This window comes from Lethenteron reissneri, chromosome 54, assembly GCF_015708825.2.
Source record: "Lethenteron reissneri isolate LAM-NWPU_2019-01 chromosome 54, ASM1570882v1, whole genome shotgun sequence".
In the NCBI taxonomy this organism is placed as follows: domain Eukaryota; kingdom Metazoa; phylum Chordata; class Hyperoartia; order Petromyzontiformes; family Petromyzontidae; genus Lethenteron; species Lethenteron reissneri.
Genome location: NC_083832.1, coordinates 12,425,613 through 12,443,481, shown reverse-complemented (window position 1 = coordinate 12,443,481; position 17,869 = coordinate 12,425,613). Strand labels below are relative to the sequence as shown.

General features: G+C 50.7%; 1 protein-coding gene across 1 annotated transcript in view; it reads right to left on the bottom strand.

Moving 5' to 3' along the window:
• The window catches only part of LOC133356485 (uncharacterized), a 76,760-nt gene that overhangs the window by 27,392 nt on the left and 31,499 nt on the right, over window positions 1–17,869 (bottom strand). Inside the window, exons 9-13 of the mRNA XM_061574016.1 lie at window positions 16,533–16,599; window positions 13,292–13,407; window positions 4,503–4,613; window positions 2,803–2,919; window positions 407–524 (exon numbers count right to left, since the gene is read on the bottom strand). Of these exons, the coding sequence (XP_061430000.1) occupies window positions 407–524; window positions 2,803–2,919; window positions 4,503–4,613; window positions 13,292–13,407; window positions 16,533–16,599 (529 nt within the window). The remainder of the gene's footprint in view (window positions 1–406; window positions 525–2,802; window positions 2,920–4,502; window positions 4,614–13,291; window positions 13,408–16,532; window positions 16,600–17,869) is intronic.

The window sequence follows — 17,869 nt, the reverse complement described above, 5'->3', positions numbered from 1 at the left end:
ACAGGTACACCGACACGAATGCCTAAAGCACAAAGACAAAGATCCCCTGTATAGCCTGGAACAGACTGTTAGGGCAAGTGCTGTTAGCGACCACCAATTATGGGCGGCACAGCACACGAGGCAGTGGGTGGCCAGCAACACGCCCGGCCGCCTTTGTCTTCCCCGTAGCGATGTTTACACATCACACCAGGTACTCATTTGAGACTGAGTCGACCGAGAGGATGCTCAGGACCAGTTCAAATGATCGTACTGGTGTTGACCGTGAGCGGGAATCGAACCCGGGTCGCCAGGTTCATAGCGCAGCACGCTAACCGCCACACTACCGCTCCTGCCTACAGCACATACACACAGGTACACTTACACTCACACCTACAGCAAGCACACACAGATAAGAGCACCCACTCACCCGTCCAGTGCCTGGAAGTTGATGTAATTATTCTCATGTGTTCTAGGAGTGAACCTGATGCACGTTTTGATGCGGAATTCCTGGAAGGCTTGCTCAATAGTCCTCTTGTCACTGAAGCCTGATAAAAAAACAGTGCCACGTATGGATGAAGCCATTACAAATAATGCTCATTTGACAAGGTAATGAATGTTTCAATGGTTAGAAAGATGAGACTGATGATTTCAATGGAGTGGGAAGGACAATCAAACAACATAAGATTTGAAGATGCAACGACTAAACTAGACAATGTGGCAGGAGCATACGGAATGGTGTCTCCTCCGTACTGAGCACGCAGAACGCGCATGGGGCGCGTGGGGCCTCCCGTACACGAGTCACCCAACACACACGGCCTGCGCAGTGCCCACACCCTGGGACAGGATTCCTACTCATATCCTGCCACGGACTCTGATGGATATTGTTACAACTTATTCTGTATTAATCGGCTGACAAGCTGAGAGGCTTTGTAAGTTACACTGAATCACATTTTTATTGCAGGGGCACATTACCCATTATAACAGCAGATATATTACCAATCCGTATTACGAGCAAACGTATATGAGCTATATAATAGCTATCTGAGCTACCGGTCCAACATATACGTATTTATCACGTTAGCTGATCACAGGCCCAAAGGCCCAAAACACCAAGCGGCCAGCAGTAAACAGCAAGACTGAAGTTGTAACAGACACGCGTTAATACATTTATTGGATTGAGCAGGGTAATAAAAACTTGAGAAATTAACGATGGTTGGCAATTCTGAAGTTGAGCCGTGCTAGGGATGAATCCGCAAGGAAAACGAGAAATAGAAATTAAAACAACCCAGATAAACTCTCTCTATTTGTTCCATATTCATTAACATTTTACGAACGATTAAATGTGTATGTGTTCTGGAAAAGCATTGCTTAATTGCATGCATTGTCCACTAAAAACCTTTACAATATCCAATGCCCTCGTCAATAAAAAGTGTGATTCTGTCGGTTGTACTAAAGTGTTGCTAATATACAGTAAAACTTTGGATTGTGAGTAACTTGGTCTGCGAGTGTTTTGCAAGACGAGCAAAAAATTTAAATAAATATTAATTTGATAAACGAGCGAGGTCTTGCAATACGAGTAGTACGTATAAGCTTTGTCTGCCGAGTGCCACGTGATCACAACTGATATACGAGTGCTTTTATATACGAGTGCTTGAGATTACAAACACGTTTCCGGAACAAATTATGCTCGCAATCCAAGGTTTTGCTGTACAAACAATTATTATTTCTTTGCAGTGTATGCCAATTGGTTCCTTTTCACGAACAAATTTCTTAATATCAAAAACAGGCTCTACCATAGACAATCATGGGACTACTCACAAAGACAATCTACAGTATAAATACATATTTTTATTATGATTCTGAATCTACAGAAATATCCTAAATTGGGAGTCATTGAGAAAGAACTGACCCCGGGGTTGAAGCAACAAAAATAAATCCCTCCAGAACATTTAGAAGTGGAGGGCACTGAGCCCCAGGTGTGCATCACGAGCCTTTGCCTCGCCAATTCAATGGCCTTAACATTGATGATTTTGCAACACGATTGCAGGCTGGCATATTCAAATATAATTGTACATTTGCAATTTATTTATTCTAGCTGTACATAAAGGTAATATTGTGCTATATTATTTTTAACTTGTCACTTTGCGAGAGTCACCAATACAGTAGTAGGTTTTTACCCTTTAAACTGGTACAAAACTGACACCTTTATACAAGGCATCATGTTTGCAATAACCACAACACAAGTAGTCAAAATGCAAACATAAAGAAACAACTCTGATAATGATAATAATATGCACTGTCCTTGAAGTTGATTGGTCCACACCCGAGACAGCTTTCCTTAGAGCCTAGTCTCCATTGGTGTTGGACCAGATGACACGAAAAGGCGTACAACTCAAAAAAAGGGTAAAAACCTACTACTATATTTTGCCACTGGTAAAGGAGGTCTCATAGTGAGTCACCAATACAATTTGGCATCCAAATGACACCAGCAGCACGGACTCTGCACAGAAATTCCCACGTAGTTTTAAATCCATCACGCGCTCCTTTCCTGCAAAAAAACAGAGACGGCTTCTCTCCTCCTGGCTGAGTCACGTGGTGTCCTGGTCTTCCTCGAATTTGGATTCTCACTTCCTTGCCAAAGGAATGTCTTTTCAATCTCGGTCACCTAAAATTTCTTTGATAAATGCTGAAATCAACTTCATTATCCTACTTAAATAAGAGGAGAGGCATTATAATCCCAACAATTACAATTAAATTTCATCTGAGAAATTCGACTTAGAAGATCCAAGTCAAGCCACGTAGTCTATCATACGCTGCACTCACCGAACGCGATGGAGATGTTGTAGGGGATGTACACGTTACCATCCCGGTGTTTTGGCCACTCCATAGGTTTCTCCAAGGGGTCACCTGCAATGTCCCCAGTCCTGGGGACGTTGGAATCTTGGAAATGAAACACAGCATGAATGCACAATTACTTTAATTGAAAGAGAATATACTAATTTATACATTCCAAAGAAATATCTCAACACACAAGTTTACATTCCCATAAACCCCATTTCAGCAGTCACATTCTATATAATCTATGAACCATGAGCATCCACTGCATCTGGATATAAACTATTCACACTCATAACTGTCAGGGAAACTAGGGAATTAATTCATTATAATTCAATGCAGTCCTTCACCCCTCCAATCTCTAGCGCTGACTCCCCAACACCTTCAGTAAGTACCCCTCTCCCTGCCACCCCCGCAAGCTCCAGCTTTTGTGCAATGCAACTCAAAGGCGCAAAATTACTTCAACCTCGCTCAGCGGCAGTTCTGCCAAATTTATGCTTCTTATTTACAAAAGCAATCCTAAAAAAACCCAGCAGGGCGACTAACATCAATCCTAAATAAAGGCGAGTAGATCTATTAACGGCAATCCCAACAACTTTACAATGTGAGGCAGCATAGAAAATTTACTGAATTGAGTTTGGCGACGAGGAATGTTGGAAGACAGCCATAGCCAGGCCCTGTGGTGGTGGTGGTGAACGAGTGTTTCGTGGCTGCCAACTTTTAAGCATGCTCTGTGTGGCTTTTACTCTATGTAGCAATTATGCACTGGTTTCTTACTTTTTGAGGATCATCACTAACTTTGCTTTCGTATCACCATATGCTGGACTCGATCTGTCACAGTGGAATGCTAAAGCATCTAAAACATTACATGGATGATTAGTGGTAGTTTGGTAAATGGACAATACACGACTGATGATCACTTATAATGTAAAACTGGCTTACGGCTCTCCGTGTATATTTAGTACAGCCCATAGCAGTGTGGTGGGTTCCTTGACAATTCCTGCAGCCAAAATAATTACATTGCAGTGTGCTGATGTCGCTGCTGCCCAACCCCAGCGTTCTCTCTGATCATCTCCTTGGCCTCCTCGCTCCTCAACGCCACCACCGCCTGTCTCTATCCAGGATCTCGTCTTCCACTGGAGCTGCCCTCTGGCTCGTTGGTGCTGCCCCTGTGACTCTCTGGTGAAAGGCCCTGTCCTCTCGTCGATGCCCTGTGACTCACTGGTGAACGAGCCCTGGCACCCCAAGGACACCCTGGAACTCGCTCTAGGGCCTACACTTCTCAAGGATGCCCTGGGTCTCGTTGATGTTGCCCCAGATGCCCCGGCTGTTCATGAGGCTCGTTGCTGTCGTTTATGCTTGGCCCATGGTTGCGTGATCCCAGGCGTTGTCATGGTGATGCTCTCTCTCCTCTCTCCCAGTGTTTCCCTGCTCCGATACCCATACCATCATGACCTTTGTTTTCTTAAAGCATCTTGATATGTGAGTGCATTTAGACACTGTATACATTGTAATTGTTGTCTGAGCGTACACATTTACCCAGTTGATGATATCCTCTTTATAGGATAAAATGCAAGCTTGTCTCAAAAATGCATTTGCTACAAGTACTACTAGATGTTATAGAACCTCACGAGACTTTAACTCAACCAACCCATAGCTGGGTTGGTTGAGTTGAACACATCACTCACCTTTCTCTGCTGTCTGCACGGCCACAGCGTTGAATATTTTGTTGAGCACGAGCAGCAGAGAAATTCTGTCGGCCTCTGCCTTGGGAAACTCCAAGATCTTCTTGAGAATCTCTGGAGCAGTGGTTACACAGGGTATTAAACATGACACCAATTTACAGCTGCAAAGGCCCTTTTGCCATTCAGATCATGTTGAGGCCCGTGTGTGTGCGCTGCTCTGTCTGTGCTTACACTGACAGTAATAAAATACAGCACTAACAAGATAATGTTACGTCAAATACATGGGCAATACCAGTACTGTGCTGTGTGGTATTGGTGATAGCCATCGTGGAAACCATCGGGCCAACTGTTCGAGATCTACATGGTGGAAATCATCAATACGACTGTTTGAGATTAATCCAGTAGAAACCACCAGGGCTGCAGATAGCCATAGCCTTGTAAACGTGTTAGTCGTACTCTCGCTTTCTAAATACGTTACTGTAAAATTCATCGTCGAGAAAATGGAACCTGCGAAGAAGCTTCTTTACATATGTAGTATAATAAACTACGGCGGGAGACCACTTGACGGGTAGAACACTTTATTATAACTTGTTCTTTCCACAATAACACGTGTGGTCACTACAGCTCACTGTTCCTGCCACAATAACACGTGTGGTCACTACAGCTCACTGTTCCTGCCACACTAACACGTGTGGTCCCTACAGCTCACTGTTCTTGCCACACTAACACGTGTGGTCACTACAGCTCACTGTTTCACCGTTCCACCTGGCTACACACACACGGGCTCTCCAGCCCCGTAGCTTCCAGGGGAACCTACAGACCCACCCCAGCTTGGGTATGGGTCACGACCACTGGGTCCCGTGGCCCGGCCCTCACATGGACGTCCGGCCCCGGGTCCCAAGGTCCCGCCTCTGAGCAGCACAGAGTCCCGGTCCTTACAGGGACTGGCGGGACTAGGGGTCTCAGGGCCCTATCTCTTCCTCCTCCGTCTTCCGTCTTCACTGGTCACCAACTCCCCGAGCGCCCGCGCGCACCACCTTATATAGCCCTCCGCTCCCGAGGAGACGGAGACTATGCGGACCGCGATGTGAGCACCCACCTTAGTCGACCAATTACGACGCGCTGCCGTATGATCCGTTTCACCCCAGCGCGTGTTACCACCACACTACCAATCACGCCGCGCTGTCACACGACCACTCCCTGTCAGCACGCGTCACCAACACACAGCCAATCACCACCACATAACCCATGACCCCGCGCTGCCCTATGATCCCTCACCGTCAGCGCGCGTCACCGACACACAGCCAATCACCACGCACTGCCACCCGATCCCTGCCAGCGCATACCACCACTACATCACCCCCTCCCACATAGCTCGAAGCCGGCCCGGCTGTTAAAACAACAACAACAAAACAACCAAAAAAAACCCCCCACTTCAAGTGTGCCCCGTAACAATAACCACAATGCAACACAGCAACACAACACAACAACACAACACCCGACCGGTAACTAGTAACAAGAACTAACTATGTACAAACCGACGAGTAACCGAATAAAAGTTATTTCGAAAAGACCGACGTGTCCAGTGTCTCCTCGACACCCGATCCCCCTCCCGCTTTCTCCTTGAACGGAACGGTAAAGCGGTCGAACAGACGGGGAACGCCGTGACAAGACGAGCCGACCGACTCGCACCGCGCCTCCACCTCATTCATTGGTCAGGAAAAGTGGCGCGACTTAGCGCGAGTCCGCCTGGCCGGTCCATCGTACGGGACGGGACGCTGACGACCGTCTGGTGGCTCCGGCAGCCCCGTAAGGCACGGTTCGGCCCTGGAAGGACTGGCCGTGTCGCGGGGATCCGGTCGCCGGTGGTCGGCAGCCGTCAGTTCCGAGACACCTGGGAGCGGATCAGGCGAAAACATGTGAGGATCAGGCGGAGACATGTCCCTCCCCAGGTCGTCGGTCACATCACATACTCGGTCCTCACGACATGAAGGAAGGCCATTAGGAGGCGAGAACGGTTTCAGCCGGGAGGGGTGAACGTACCAACGGCGCTTTCCCCATTTTATCTGAACACACTGGGGATGTGCAACCCGCACGACCTCCACGGGTCCCCGCCATGGCCTCAACAATTTAGGCGACGTAGCCAAAGGTGCATGAGGGCAGTGCAGCCAAGCCCGATCGCCCGGTTTCCAATCGTGCACGGACACCTTCCGTGCACGCAAGCGCTCGTTGGCGATTTGCTGAGATCTCGAATTAAGCCATGCGGCCTCCCGTGCCTCGGCGAGTTTCGCAATGTTAAATTTAATATGATCGGCCAATTTGGAATTAGGCCGTGGCACGGACAGTCCCAGCTGAGTCTCCATGGGCGGATCGGCCTCCCGACCGTACATCAGATAAAATGGGGAGAACCCCGTAGCCGCATGGGGGGCCATTCTATACGCTGCGAGGACCCCCGGGACCTGCAAGTCCCAGTCAACCTGTGCCTCACCCACCTGCTGGCACAACATTGAAGTCAAAGTCCTGTGGAGTCGCTCCACCATCCCGTCAGTATGTGGGTGGTATGGGGAGGTACGCACCTTTTTAGTACCCAAAAGGCCGCACACCTCCTGCAGCAATTTACTTGAAAAATTCTTTCCCTGGTCGGTCAGCAAGCGTTCAGGAGCCCCCTTGTCCAGGACGTAGCCCTGGACAAAGGCGTCCGCCACGGCCGCCGCCGACTGGTTGGCGAGTGGCCACGCCATAGGCCACCGGGTAAAGTATTCCACACCAACCAACAGGTACTTGTTACCCCTAGGCGTGACAGGAAAAGGCCCCAAAATATCCAGCGCCACGAGCTCGTTAGTGCGCGAGACCTGAATAGACTGCAGCGGTGGATTTGGCGCAACGGGCGGTGGTTTCCGTTTGGCGCAATCCACACACCCCTTCAGTATATTGACCACATCGCTCCCCATCCACAGCCAATAATAGTCACGCTGGAGCAGAGCAAGCGTTTTGTTTACCCCCAGATGCAAGAGGCGTTCGTGTGCGGCCAGAACAACTTTGCCCCGCATAGTGGAAGGCACGACGAGTGCATGCCACCGGGACATATTGTCCCATCTCATTAGCAGGCTCTGCTTGAGCAGCCAGGAGCCAACTCGCTCTCGACCCTCCTCGGGATCCCCCGCCCTGCGACGCAACGTTAGCAGGGAGCTGTCAGCCATCTGGAGTCGGCCCCAATCAACGAGAGACAGTGAGAGTAGCGAGTCCCCGCCCGCAGGGGTAGCGGGGACGTCAACCATCGGCGCATTCGCGGCCGCGACCAACTCACTCTCAGGTACAGCACCTGGCGGTTTACAGCGCGCCGACCCCGTCAAGCACGCACATTCGGGACGAGGCGGCAACCGCGACAGGCCATCCGCGTTGGTGTGGCGCAACCCCTTACGGTAAGTGGTCGTAAATTGATAGTCCTGGAGGACTTCCAACCACCGTGACAACTGGCCCGAGGGTTGGGCGACCCTCAATGAATACTGAAGCGCCGCGTGGTCCGTCCGGACCGTAAAATGACGGCCATAGAGATAAGGCCTAAATTGCTGTACAAAAAAAACAATAGCCAGCAACTCGCGACGGGTGACGCAGTAGCGCTGTTCCGCAGGCGACAAAACCCTGCTACCATAGGCGACCACCCGTTCAACTCCCCCAACGACCTGTGAGAGCACCCCCCCAATGCCCGTGTTACTAGCATCAGTATCCAGCAAGAAGGGACTAGTAAAGTCAGGGTAACGCAAGAGCGGGGCACCCACCAAGGCGTCCCGGAGAGAGCAGAACGAGGCCTCCTCCTCTGGCCCCCATCGAAACCTGAATCCTTTGGCTGTTAGAGCGTGCAAGGGTTTGGCAATGGTGGCGAAATGCTCAACAAATCGGCGGTAGTAGGACGCAAAACCAATGAAGCTGCGGACTTCAGAAACCGACGTGGGCGTTGGCCATGAACTGACACAGTTCGTCTTCGCGGGATCGGTGGAGATCCCTGAAGAATCGACAATGTGGCCCAAGTACCTTACAGATTTCCGCAGAAGGTGGCATTTCGCCGGTTTGAACTTCAACTTAGCCGATCGCATCTGCAAGAACACCCCTCTTAATCGCTGGAGGTGTTCCTCAAAAGTTTTACTGAAAACAATGACATCGTCAAGGTAAATTAAGCAAGTATCCCATTGCAGACCCGACAAAACCAATTCCATAAGGCGCTGAAACGTCGCGGGAGCGGAGTGGAGTCCCATGGGCAACCGATTAAACTGGAACAGGCCCCCTGGGGTCCGGAATGCTGTCTTAGGTTTAGACTCATCGTCGAGTGGCAGCTGCCAGAATCCCGACAGTAAGTCAAGTGTAGAAAAATACCGCGCCCCGGACAATGCGTCCAGGGACTCATCCATTCTGGGGAGCGGATGCGCGTCAGCCACGGAGATTTTATTCAGGCGACGGAAATCTACACAAAAACGCAAGGAGCCGTCTTGCTTTTTAACCAGAATGATAGGTGCTCCCCACGGACTGGATGAGGGCGAAATGATGTCGGCCGTCAGCATGTCATTGACGGCCGATTGAACGTGTTCCTTCTCGGCAGGACTCAGCCGGAAGGGATTCTGCCGGACTGGTGCCGCATCGCCTGTTTCAATGTGGTGGCGTAACAGGTCCGTGCACCCAATATCATATTTGTGCTTGCTGAACACATCAGAGAATTCGATCAGCAGAGCACGCAACGCACCCAATTGCACCCTTGACAAATCACTGGAGTCCGCACATAGCGAATCAACCCAGCCAAGGTCATCACCCGATATAACTTCCTGCGCCGGGACGAGATCAACATGCGCAATAAGGCGCTCTTCCACAGGGACCCGTGCCGCGTGAGCAAGCACGGTGCCCTGTGGAATAACGGCCGGCCGCGACCCAGCATTTAACACCATAACGAACGGGTGCTCGTCAGCCCGAACCAACGTTTGAGCCACCGCCAAATCCAGACCCCCGACAGCTCTATTCGATGGACCCAAAAGCACGCCTTGTCCCGCAGTCTCCCCACCCAATGGCTTCCGCAACCGGAGTGGTATCAACATCTGCGAACCCGGGGGCACGTGCACCATCCGTGTTGCTATCGCTTGGATCGTCGCGCACGCCGTCCGTATTTCAGTAGGGTTCGATAAAAATGAAATACGGCGACCCGATGGCAGCTCAATACAACGTTGATCCACGAGAATTTTAATGGGCATCTTAGCCAAAAAATCTGTGCCCAACAGACAAGGAACCGCTAGGGAAGAGGAGACGAAAACAGGTCCCGCCAATTTAATATCCCCTATGCAAATGGTCGCCCGAATCTGACCGATAATACCCAAAGCGCCCCCATTTGCCACGTAAAATGGCACATCCACCGGAAGCAGAGGTCGACATTGGACGGGGAGAATGTTATAAATGAGGTCAGAAATTATAGTCGCCGACGCTCCCGTGTCCACCAACACCCTGACCTCGACCCCGTCTATGAATCCCGTAACGACCGAGGAACCAGCCGACGCAGGCACTATTCTGTGGCCCAACTCGGACCATTTAACGTCCCCCTGGTCCCGTACGAACCCCCCTCTCCGAACCGAATCCCCGACCCCCAATCGCACATCCTCCGCCGCAAAGCGACGGCCCATGTGTGTCGTGTATGTGGGCCGAGCATGTGAAGTGCCGCGACTTGCCGGGGGTAGTTGGGACGACTTGGGGCCTTGGTCGTCGTCCAGCTGAGGTCCCGTGGCACGCTGACGTAGAGCGCGGCACCCGGACGCCACGTGGCCCTGAAGGCCGCAGTTGTAGCACGTGATGACGGACGTCGGAGGTCTCGGTTGCTCCAGCTTGCGGGCCGATCGCAGAGGCGAACGACCCCCCGACCTCCAATCCCCCGGTCGTGCTGCAGCGAACGCCTCCTCCCGTGGGTGAACGACCGGTGGCTCGGTGACCACCGTGGCCGGAGCTGAGACCGCAGCCGCAGTGCAGACGACCACCTGTTTCCGCTTGAGGACCTCGTGCGCCTGGATACTTGTTGCAACATGCAACGAACATATGTCGACTTCGTCGGCTGTGTTGATGGGGACCCCCAGGTCGTGCGCCAACTTCAGCAGTTGTTCCAAAACCATAGCGTCCTGCCCCTCCTCGTCCATACGAGGGAACGCGGCGTCCGCGAGGGCCAACAACGCCGTGCGGTAGGCGAGCGCGGTCTCCGTGTCCGCCTTCCGTCGTTCGTAAAATTGGTGGCGGCAGGCCGAAGGTGGGCCGTACACCTTGGCCATGAGGCCCAGCGTAGCCTTGAGCGTGGAGCGGGCCGACCTCGGTGCGGACCTGAAGGCCGCGAGCGCGTCGTCGTCCAACATGGCAGGCAGTGCCCGCAGCGCCGTAGAGCGTCGGACCAGGCCGACATCTCTTGATGGGCTAGAAATCTTCGCTGGAACGCGCCCCAGTCCCCGCCTTCCGCCTTGAAGGCTGTCAACGCTGGAAGACGCTGTTGGAAAATGATGTCGTCCCCTGCCTCGTGACTCTCCCCCGCCGCACCGTCGACCTGCAAAATGGCGGCCCCAATGGCGGGTGGCTGATGGCGGCCCGAAGCGCGCGCTGATGACGTAAGCGGCAGGGATTGGAGAACTCCCACCACGTGTTGCTCGCCGTTCCCGCCAAAAGATGGCCGCTCACCAGAAATGGCGTGAATTCCAAAATCATTTTGGCGGGAATCAGCAACGCGAGCCCTTTCAACGTTCGTCGATGTTCTCGCTCCTCCAGACGTGGTGATCTCCGCCAGGATGGACGCCGCGGCGAGTAGTAGCTCCGCCAGGCGGGCGTGCGCGTCGCGGAGTCCAGCATCAGCCCCCATTCGCTCGTTGGGCGCCCATGAGGGGTCCTGTGGCGCCGGCATCCCCTCCTCTTGTCCCCCTGACGCCTGCTGGCCCGAGTCGTTGTGGTTTTCCTCCCGGTCACACTCGTGAGTCCGATGAGTCTTCCTAGTATCCAAGGCAGGAAGACTGTTTCACTCCTGATGCCAGTTGTAGTATAATAAACTCCGGCGGGAGACCACTTGACGGGTAGCACACTTTATTATAACTTGTTCTTTCCACAATAATACGTGTGGTCACTACAGCTCACTGTTCCTGCCACAATAACACGTGTGGTCACTACAGCTCACTGTTCCTGCCACACTAACACGTGTGGTCCCTACAGCTCACTGTTCCTGCCACACTAACACGTGTGGTCACTACAGCTCACTGTTTCCCCGTTCCACCCGGCTACATACACACGGGCTCTCCAGCCCCGTAGCTTCCAGGGGAACCTACAGACCCACCCCAGCTTGGGTATGTGTCACAACCACTGGGTCCCGTGGCCCGGCCCTCACACGGACGTCCGGCCCCGGGTCCCAAGGTCCCGCCTCTGAGCCGCACAGAGTCCCGGTCCTTACAAGGACTGGCGGGACTAGGGGTCTCAGGGCCCTATCTCTTCCTCCTCCGTCTTCCATCTTCACTGGTCACCAACTCCCCGAGCGCCCGCGCACACCGCCTTATATGGCCCTCCGCTCCCGAGGAGACGGAGACTATGCGGACCACGATGTGAGCACCCACCTTAGTCGACCAATCACGACGCGCTGCCGTACGATCCGTTTCACCCCAGCGCGTGTTACCACCACACTACCAATCACGCCGCGCTGCCACACGACCACTCCCTGTCAGCGCACGTCACCAACACACAGCCAATCACCACCACATAACCCATGACCCCGCGCTGCCCTATGATCCCTCACCGTCAGCGCGCGTCACCGACACACAGCCAATCACCACGCGCTGCCACCCGATCCCTGCCAGCGCGTACCACCACTACACATATATAAACTAAGATAAGGGCATCTATTGGAAAAAGTGTCTACAGAAAGACTTCTCATGGGCGGGGGGTGGGGCACATTTTTCATTGAGACTCCTGGGAGAACTGCATCACATTCTAGGCATAAAGAAAATCTGAACCACTAGGATCATCCCAAAAGCGATAGTATGGTGGAATGCTTTAATTCGGCACACGTGGATATTATTTTCTATGTTAGAACGGGGAAGCAAGTGTGCTTATTAAACTGCTGGGCTCCGAATGCTCGTTAATTTGGATGAAGCCACCAGAGTGGTGCAGGAGGAAACAGCCATTGGGAGGGGAGGATCCTAGGGGAACCAATCGGGAGGGAGTGAGGCTCAAGAGTCTCGGACACCACTTCCATTGCATCTGCAAATGAGGGGATCAGAAGGGATTTTGGTCCTGGAGGCTCTATAAGGAGGGAGTGAATGGTCGAGCGGGGAGTCTGTGATTGGGAATAAAGACTGATCGGGAATGGGCAAGACTACAAAGTACTTAGCGGAAACCTGGGCAAGACTGCGGATGATGATGTCCAAACTACTCGACATCTCTGAATAAGAGCCTCAAAGCTCACTGGATTTCTCCAGGAAAAATACAGATTCCGATTCTGATTATTAATCAGGCACCTGTGCATGAACAGGAAAATAGTGCTCAGCCAGGAGCTGCAGTAGTAATAGCGGTAGAGATGGCATAGGGTCAGGAGCTGCAGTAGTAATAGTGGTAGAGATGGCACAAGGTCAGGAGCTGCAGTAGTAATAGCGGTAGAGATGGCACAGGGTCAGGAGCTGCAGTAGTAATAGTGGTAGAGATAGCACAGTGTCAGGAGCTGCAGTAGTAATAGCGGTAGACATAGTGTGAGGCTAGGAGCTGCAGTAGTAATAGCGGTAGAGAGAGCGTGCATGTTGAGCTCTCACTTGGGCCGTCCTCGTCTCTATAAGCTGTGTGGAGCGCCTCCTTCTCCTGAGCTGGGCACTTAGAAGACAGCAGATCCAGCAACTTCTCCAGGCGTGGCACCGTGGAGCCGTCGTACCTGTGAGAGAACACAGAGCGTGACCCACAAGTAACACAGCCTCATCTTACAGCTCCAGCAGCCTCTCCAGGTGAGTCACCGTGGAGACGTCGTACCTGTGAGACAAGACAGAGCATGACCCACAAGTAACACAGCCTCATCTCACAGCTCCAGCAGCCTCTCCAGGTGAGACAACACGGAGCATGATTTAGGAGTAACACAGCCTAATCTGTTGTGACTATACAAAGCACAAATTCAGTCAGAGTTGGAAATACTGTTGTCATATCTGGATTAGAGTTCACTGTACTTGAGTCAGGTTGATTGATAATCTAGCACTCACTGATTCACTCCAGTCCCTCGCTCTCTGGTGGTCAGTTCCCTCCTTATCACTCTCTTATCACCCAAACCATTGTTACTGTTCCCATTAACTTCAATAAAATAATTTCTCCACACATGTCGAAGACTCGGTTTACCAGATTGATGAGTCTCATCCGTACACCAGATCGGCCATGGATGCAGTTTTAGGCCCTCGTCTTCTCTGAGCTCCAAGGTGAGTTTAACCCATCATATACATTGACGTAAAGGCTGCCTTCGACTGTGCGGACAGAGAGGCATTATGGAAGGCGTTGAGGCCCATGGGAACTCCACCGTTGCTGGTTCATCTCATCTGGATGGGTAGGAACATATCTGGATCGTTCACAATACCACCGCGCATCCACCAAGACGACATCCTTGCCTTGGTCCTCTTCTGCATCTGAATTAACTGGATTGTGGCTAGGTGCTCTATGGCATTTGGCAAAACTATTGGTGATTAAATGTTACCAATATCGACTGTGCTGACTCTGGACAATGTTATGGACTATATTGGACTATGCAAAAGGTGACTCAGATAAGATACAGGCTTTCCATATGTAGTATCCAAGGGACTGCTTTTGTGGACTAATCGGTGACCATCACCATGAGGCTGAGATGGAAATCTGGGATTCACTGGATGGCTGGGGTAATTATCTCGCAGGCTGGAAGAGTGCAATTAAATGTTAAAGAAATCTGAAACTAGACAGTACTCGCAGAGCACGTGGGATCAAGGCCTGTATTCACTGACTGCATTCGTCTTTCATGACCTCATGTTCTCTTCCTATGCACCCCCATCCCTTCTCACGCTCCACATCTCCTCCCATCCCCCACCACCTTGCTAAGCCAACTGCAGGGCATTTATTTTTTTTAACAAGGAAGACAACTCATGCATGTGCATGTGATCTTTAACGCTTTCTAATAAGAGTTTGTCCTCAGAGTATGTTTTCATGAATGATGATTCCTTGCTATGACATGAATCGGTAGCATGGACATTCAAAATAGAAAAGTAAACAAAAACTGAAAAATGCGAATAGAAGCATGGAGAGAGATGTATACTTGGAAGTAGATTGACAAATAGAAAACAATGCAGAGATGACAGAACATACACAGGTTAATGACATCGTATTGACTATTAAGAAACTCAAGTGGGCTTGGGCACCACATATGGTCAAGAATAATGATAGAGTTGCAGCCAAAAGATCTAAAAGTACATTTGTAGTGAGTTCCACGGAGACTGGAGATGTAGTCTTTAGAGGCAACACGGTATATTAAATTATTTAACAGGAAGCCCCCTTACTCCCACTACCTGGGGAGGTATGGCCTCCGGGCTAACGTGCCCTAACACTGGGGCTACCGGCTATGAGTCCTCCGGCTAAAGGTGGCCTAAAGGAGGCTTAACTGATCCGACCCAGCCAAGGTGCAGGTCCCAACCACTGGTCCGTGCTCGGCCCCGGCCCTTAAAAGGACGTCGGGTCCCGAGGTCCCAGGGTCCTAACTAGGGAGGCTACGCTGACCCGGCCCAGCCAACGTACGGGACCTGACCACTGGTCCGTGCTCGGCCCCGGCTCTTAAAAAGACGTCGGGTCCCAAGGTCACAGGGTCCTAGCCTAGTAGTTCTTCTGTCTTCGTCTTCAGAGCACTGCCATGAGCCGACCTGAGGTCCGTCTTATATACACCTCTCGTGGAAACTCCGCCCCCGGTACCGCCCCCTTTCAGGAACCTTCCAGGGGGCTCTGGAATAACCCCCCAACCACTCACCTGGGGTCGGGGGGGGGGAACTCGGCCCCTCAACGGTCCAGCTCTCTCTCTGTCTCCCTAGGTCAGGGTGGCACCCCTTATAGACCCGTGCCCGCAACTATAGGTGCGTATACAGGGCGATGTGAGCTATGTATTTCCGACGATACACATTCACTGGGGATACGGATGAATAAAGTCAGCTTGTGTACTCAGGCTAGGTGGATTATTAGATCGCACGAGCCTGAGAGATGAGGGTTGCTTGGGGAGGCCTTAATCCAGCAGTAGATTTTTCAAAGCAGATGGTGAATAACATTATCTTTTGCACCCGATAACTATATGACACCACATAGCATGTGCCGTCGTGAGATGACACCGCGTGTCATGATGCAATGGTGAATAGCGCGTTGCACGTGACGTCATCATCATGGGATAAATACCTTTACATAGAATGTTTGAATCACCGAGTTTTTGGGAAACGTTTCATTAATGTGCCTCTGCTTTCTGTAGAGTACATTCCCAAATAGCAATACAAATTCAAACTGACATGTTGTTCGGATAGCATCATATTTACAAGTTATTTTAACAGCTGAACAGAGGGATGGGTAGAGCTATGAATAAACATTTTAAAACGTTGTAGAAAATTACAAAAATAATGAATCAGTGCCGCGTGCTTTAAGGAATCAATGCCACATGCTGTAAGGAATCGGTGCCAAGTGCTGTCAGGAATCAGTGCCACATGCTGTAAGGAATAAGTGCCACATGCTGTCAGGAATAAGTGCCACGTGCTGTCAAGAATCAGTGCCACATGCTGTAAGGAATCAGTGCCATGTGCTGTAAGGAATCATTGCCACATGCTGTAAGGAATCAGTGCCACATGCTGTAAGGAATCGGTGGAAAGTGCTGCAAGGAAGCTGTGGTACGTTCTGTGCGGAATAAGTACCACGTGCTGTAATGAATCAGCGCCACGTGTTGTAAGGGATCGGTGCCATGTTTTGTAAGGAATCATTGCCACGTGCTGTAAGGAATCGGTGCCACGTGCTGTAAGGGTCACTCACTTGGAGAGCCACCTGAGCTCACGGATGATCTCCTCAACAGGGCCAGCCTTTGTCTTCAATTCCCGCTCTGTTGAGAATCCCGCTGCATTGTTAGTTCAAAAGCGGTGAGCGCGCCATCACGGACAAGACGGGCAAGGTAAGTTTGTCATGGTGGTGTCTGATGTAAAATAGTCACTTATATCATATGGCTCCATCATGTCTTATTTAACAGCACACACAAGGGCCAGTATGTCATGTGAACACAATACACTATCTGTATTTATAGAGAAACTGATAAGTATATCGAGAGGGTGTTAAGGAAGAGAAGGGCACTATGAGAAAGACAGGGCAGGGGAAAACATAAATTCTTGTCTGGTGCTGCTGTTGTCAAAGTGCTTCACTGGAGCATCGTTGTGCTGTGTGTGATGAGCGTGTGTGCAGTTAATTTGCTGTGTTTACGTGATGCTTAACCACACACGCAGTGCACACAGGTATTTTATCATTAAATCTGATGCCTGGTAGATTACAGATGCCGTGACTCATCTGCTGTGAAATAAAGCTGTCTTTCTAATAGTTTACACAAACTCAAAAAGTACCATGCATCACTACAGCATTGGTTTATTTTATTTAACATAATACAAGATAAATCTACCAATTCTCAGTTTGATTGCTCAGATATTTGTAATGAAAATGTTTGGGAAAAAGTCTCAACCATGTGTGCTGCTGGACAGGAGCTGGTGTATGGGGTTTGGTGAAGTCATTGCCACGTTCAGCCGCACCAAGCTGATCGTGGCTTTTAGGGGGTTTCTGCCCAAGGGAGGTAGAATGTGGAGCTGGGTGCCATTTTTTTGAGACATGAAAAAACGACCACAAAAAAGTAGTCTACTACAATTCTTCGTCGAATAACCAACTTGGCAATGCTGCTGTGGTGTAATGGTTGACACAGTGGACTATCCAGATCATGCCGGTTTTATTTGATCCTTCGGTTTCTTAATTCCCCAAACGCTCAGTGTAAATAGGTACACTGGTAGGTCGTGTGTGGTGAGGTAAAGTATGGGTATGTATGTATGTATAACTTATTTCACACCGTTCATAGGAAACCATGCTAATCGTATTTCCCACCTTTTCTACAATATCTGGCCTGAATTGAAGAGTAGGCCAAAATACCCTATAGATGAGCTCATTAGAGCACCCTCTAGTGGAAGTCCCTCTGCCAGAAGTAGCATGAGCAAGCAATTTCAGTGTTTCACTATTACCATTTTAATCATCTGGGCTCTGGTTAATCCCTGAATGATGATGCAGTGAGCCTAAGCTGGCGTCTGTGCCTCTCCTAGTCCACACTGCACGCTTTGTACAAA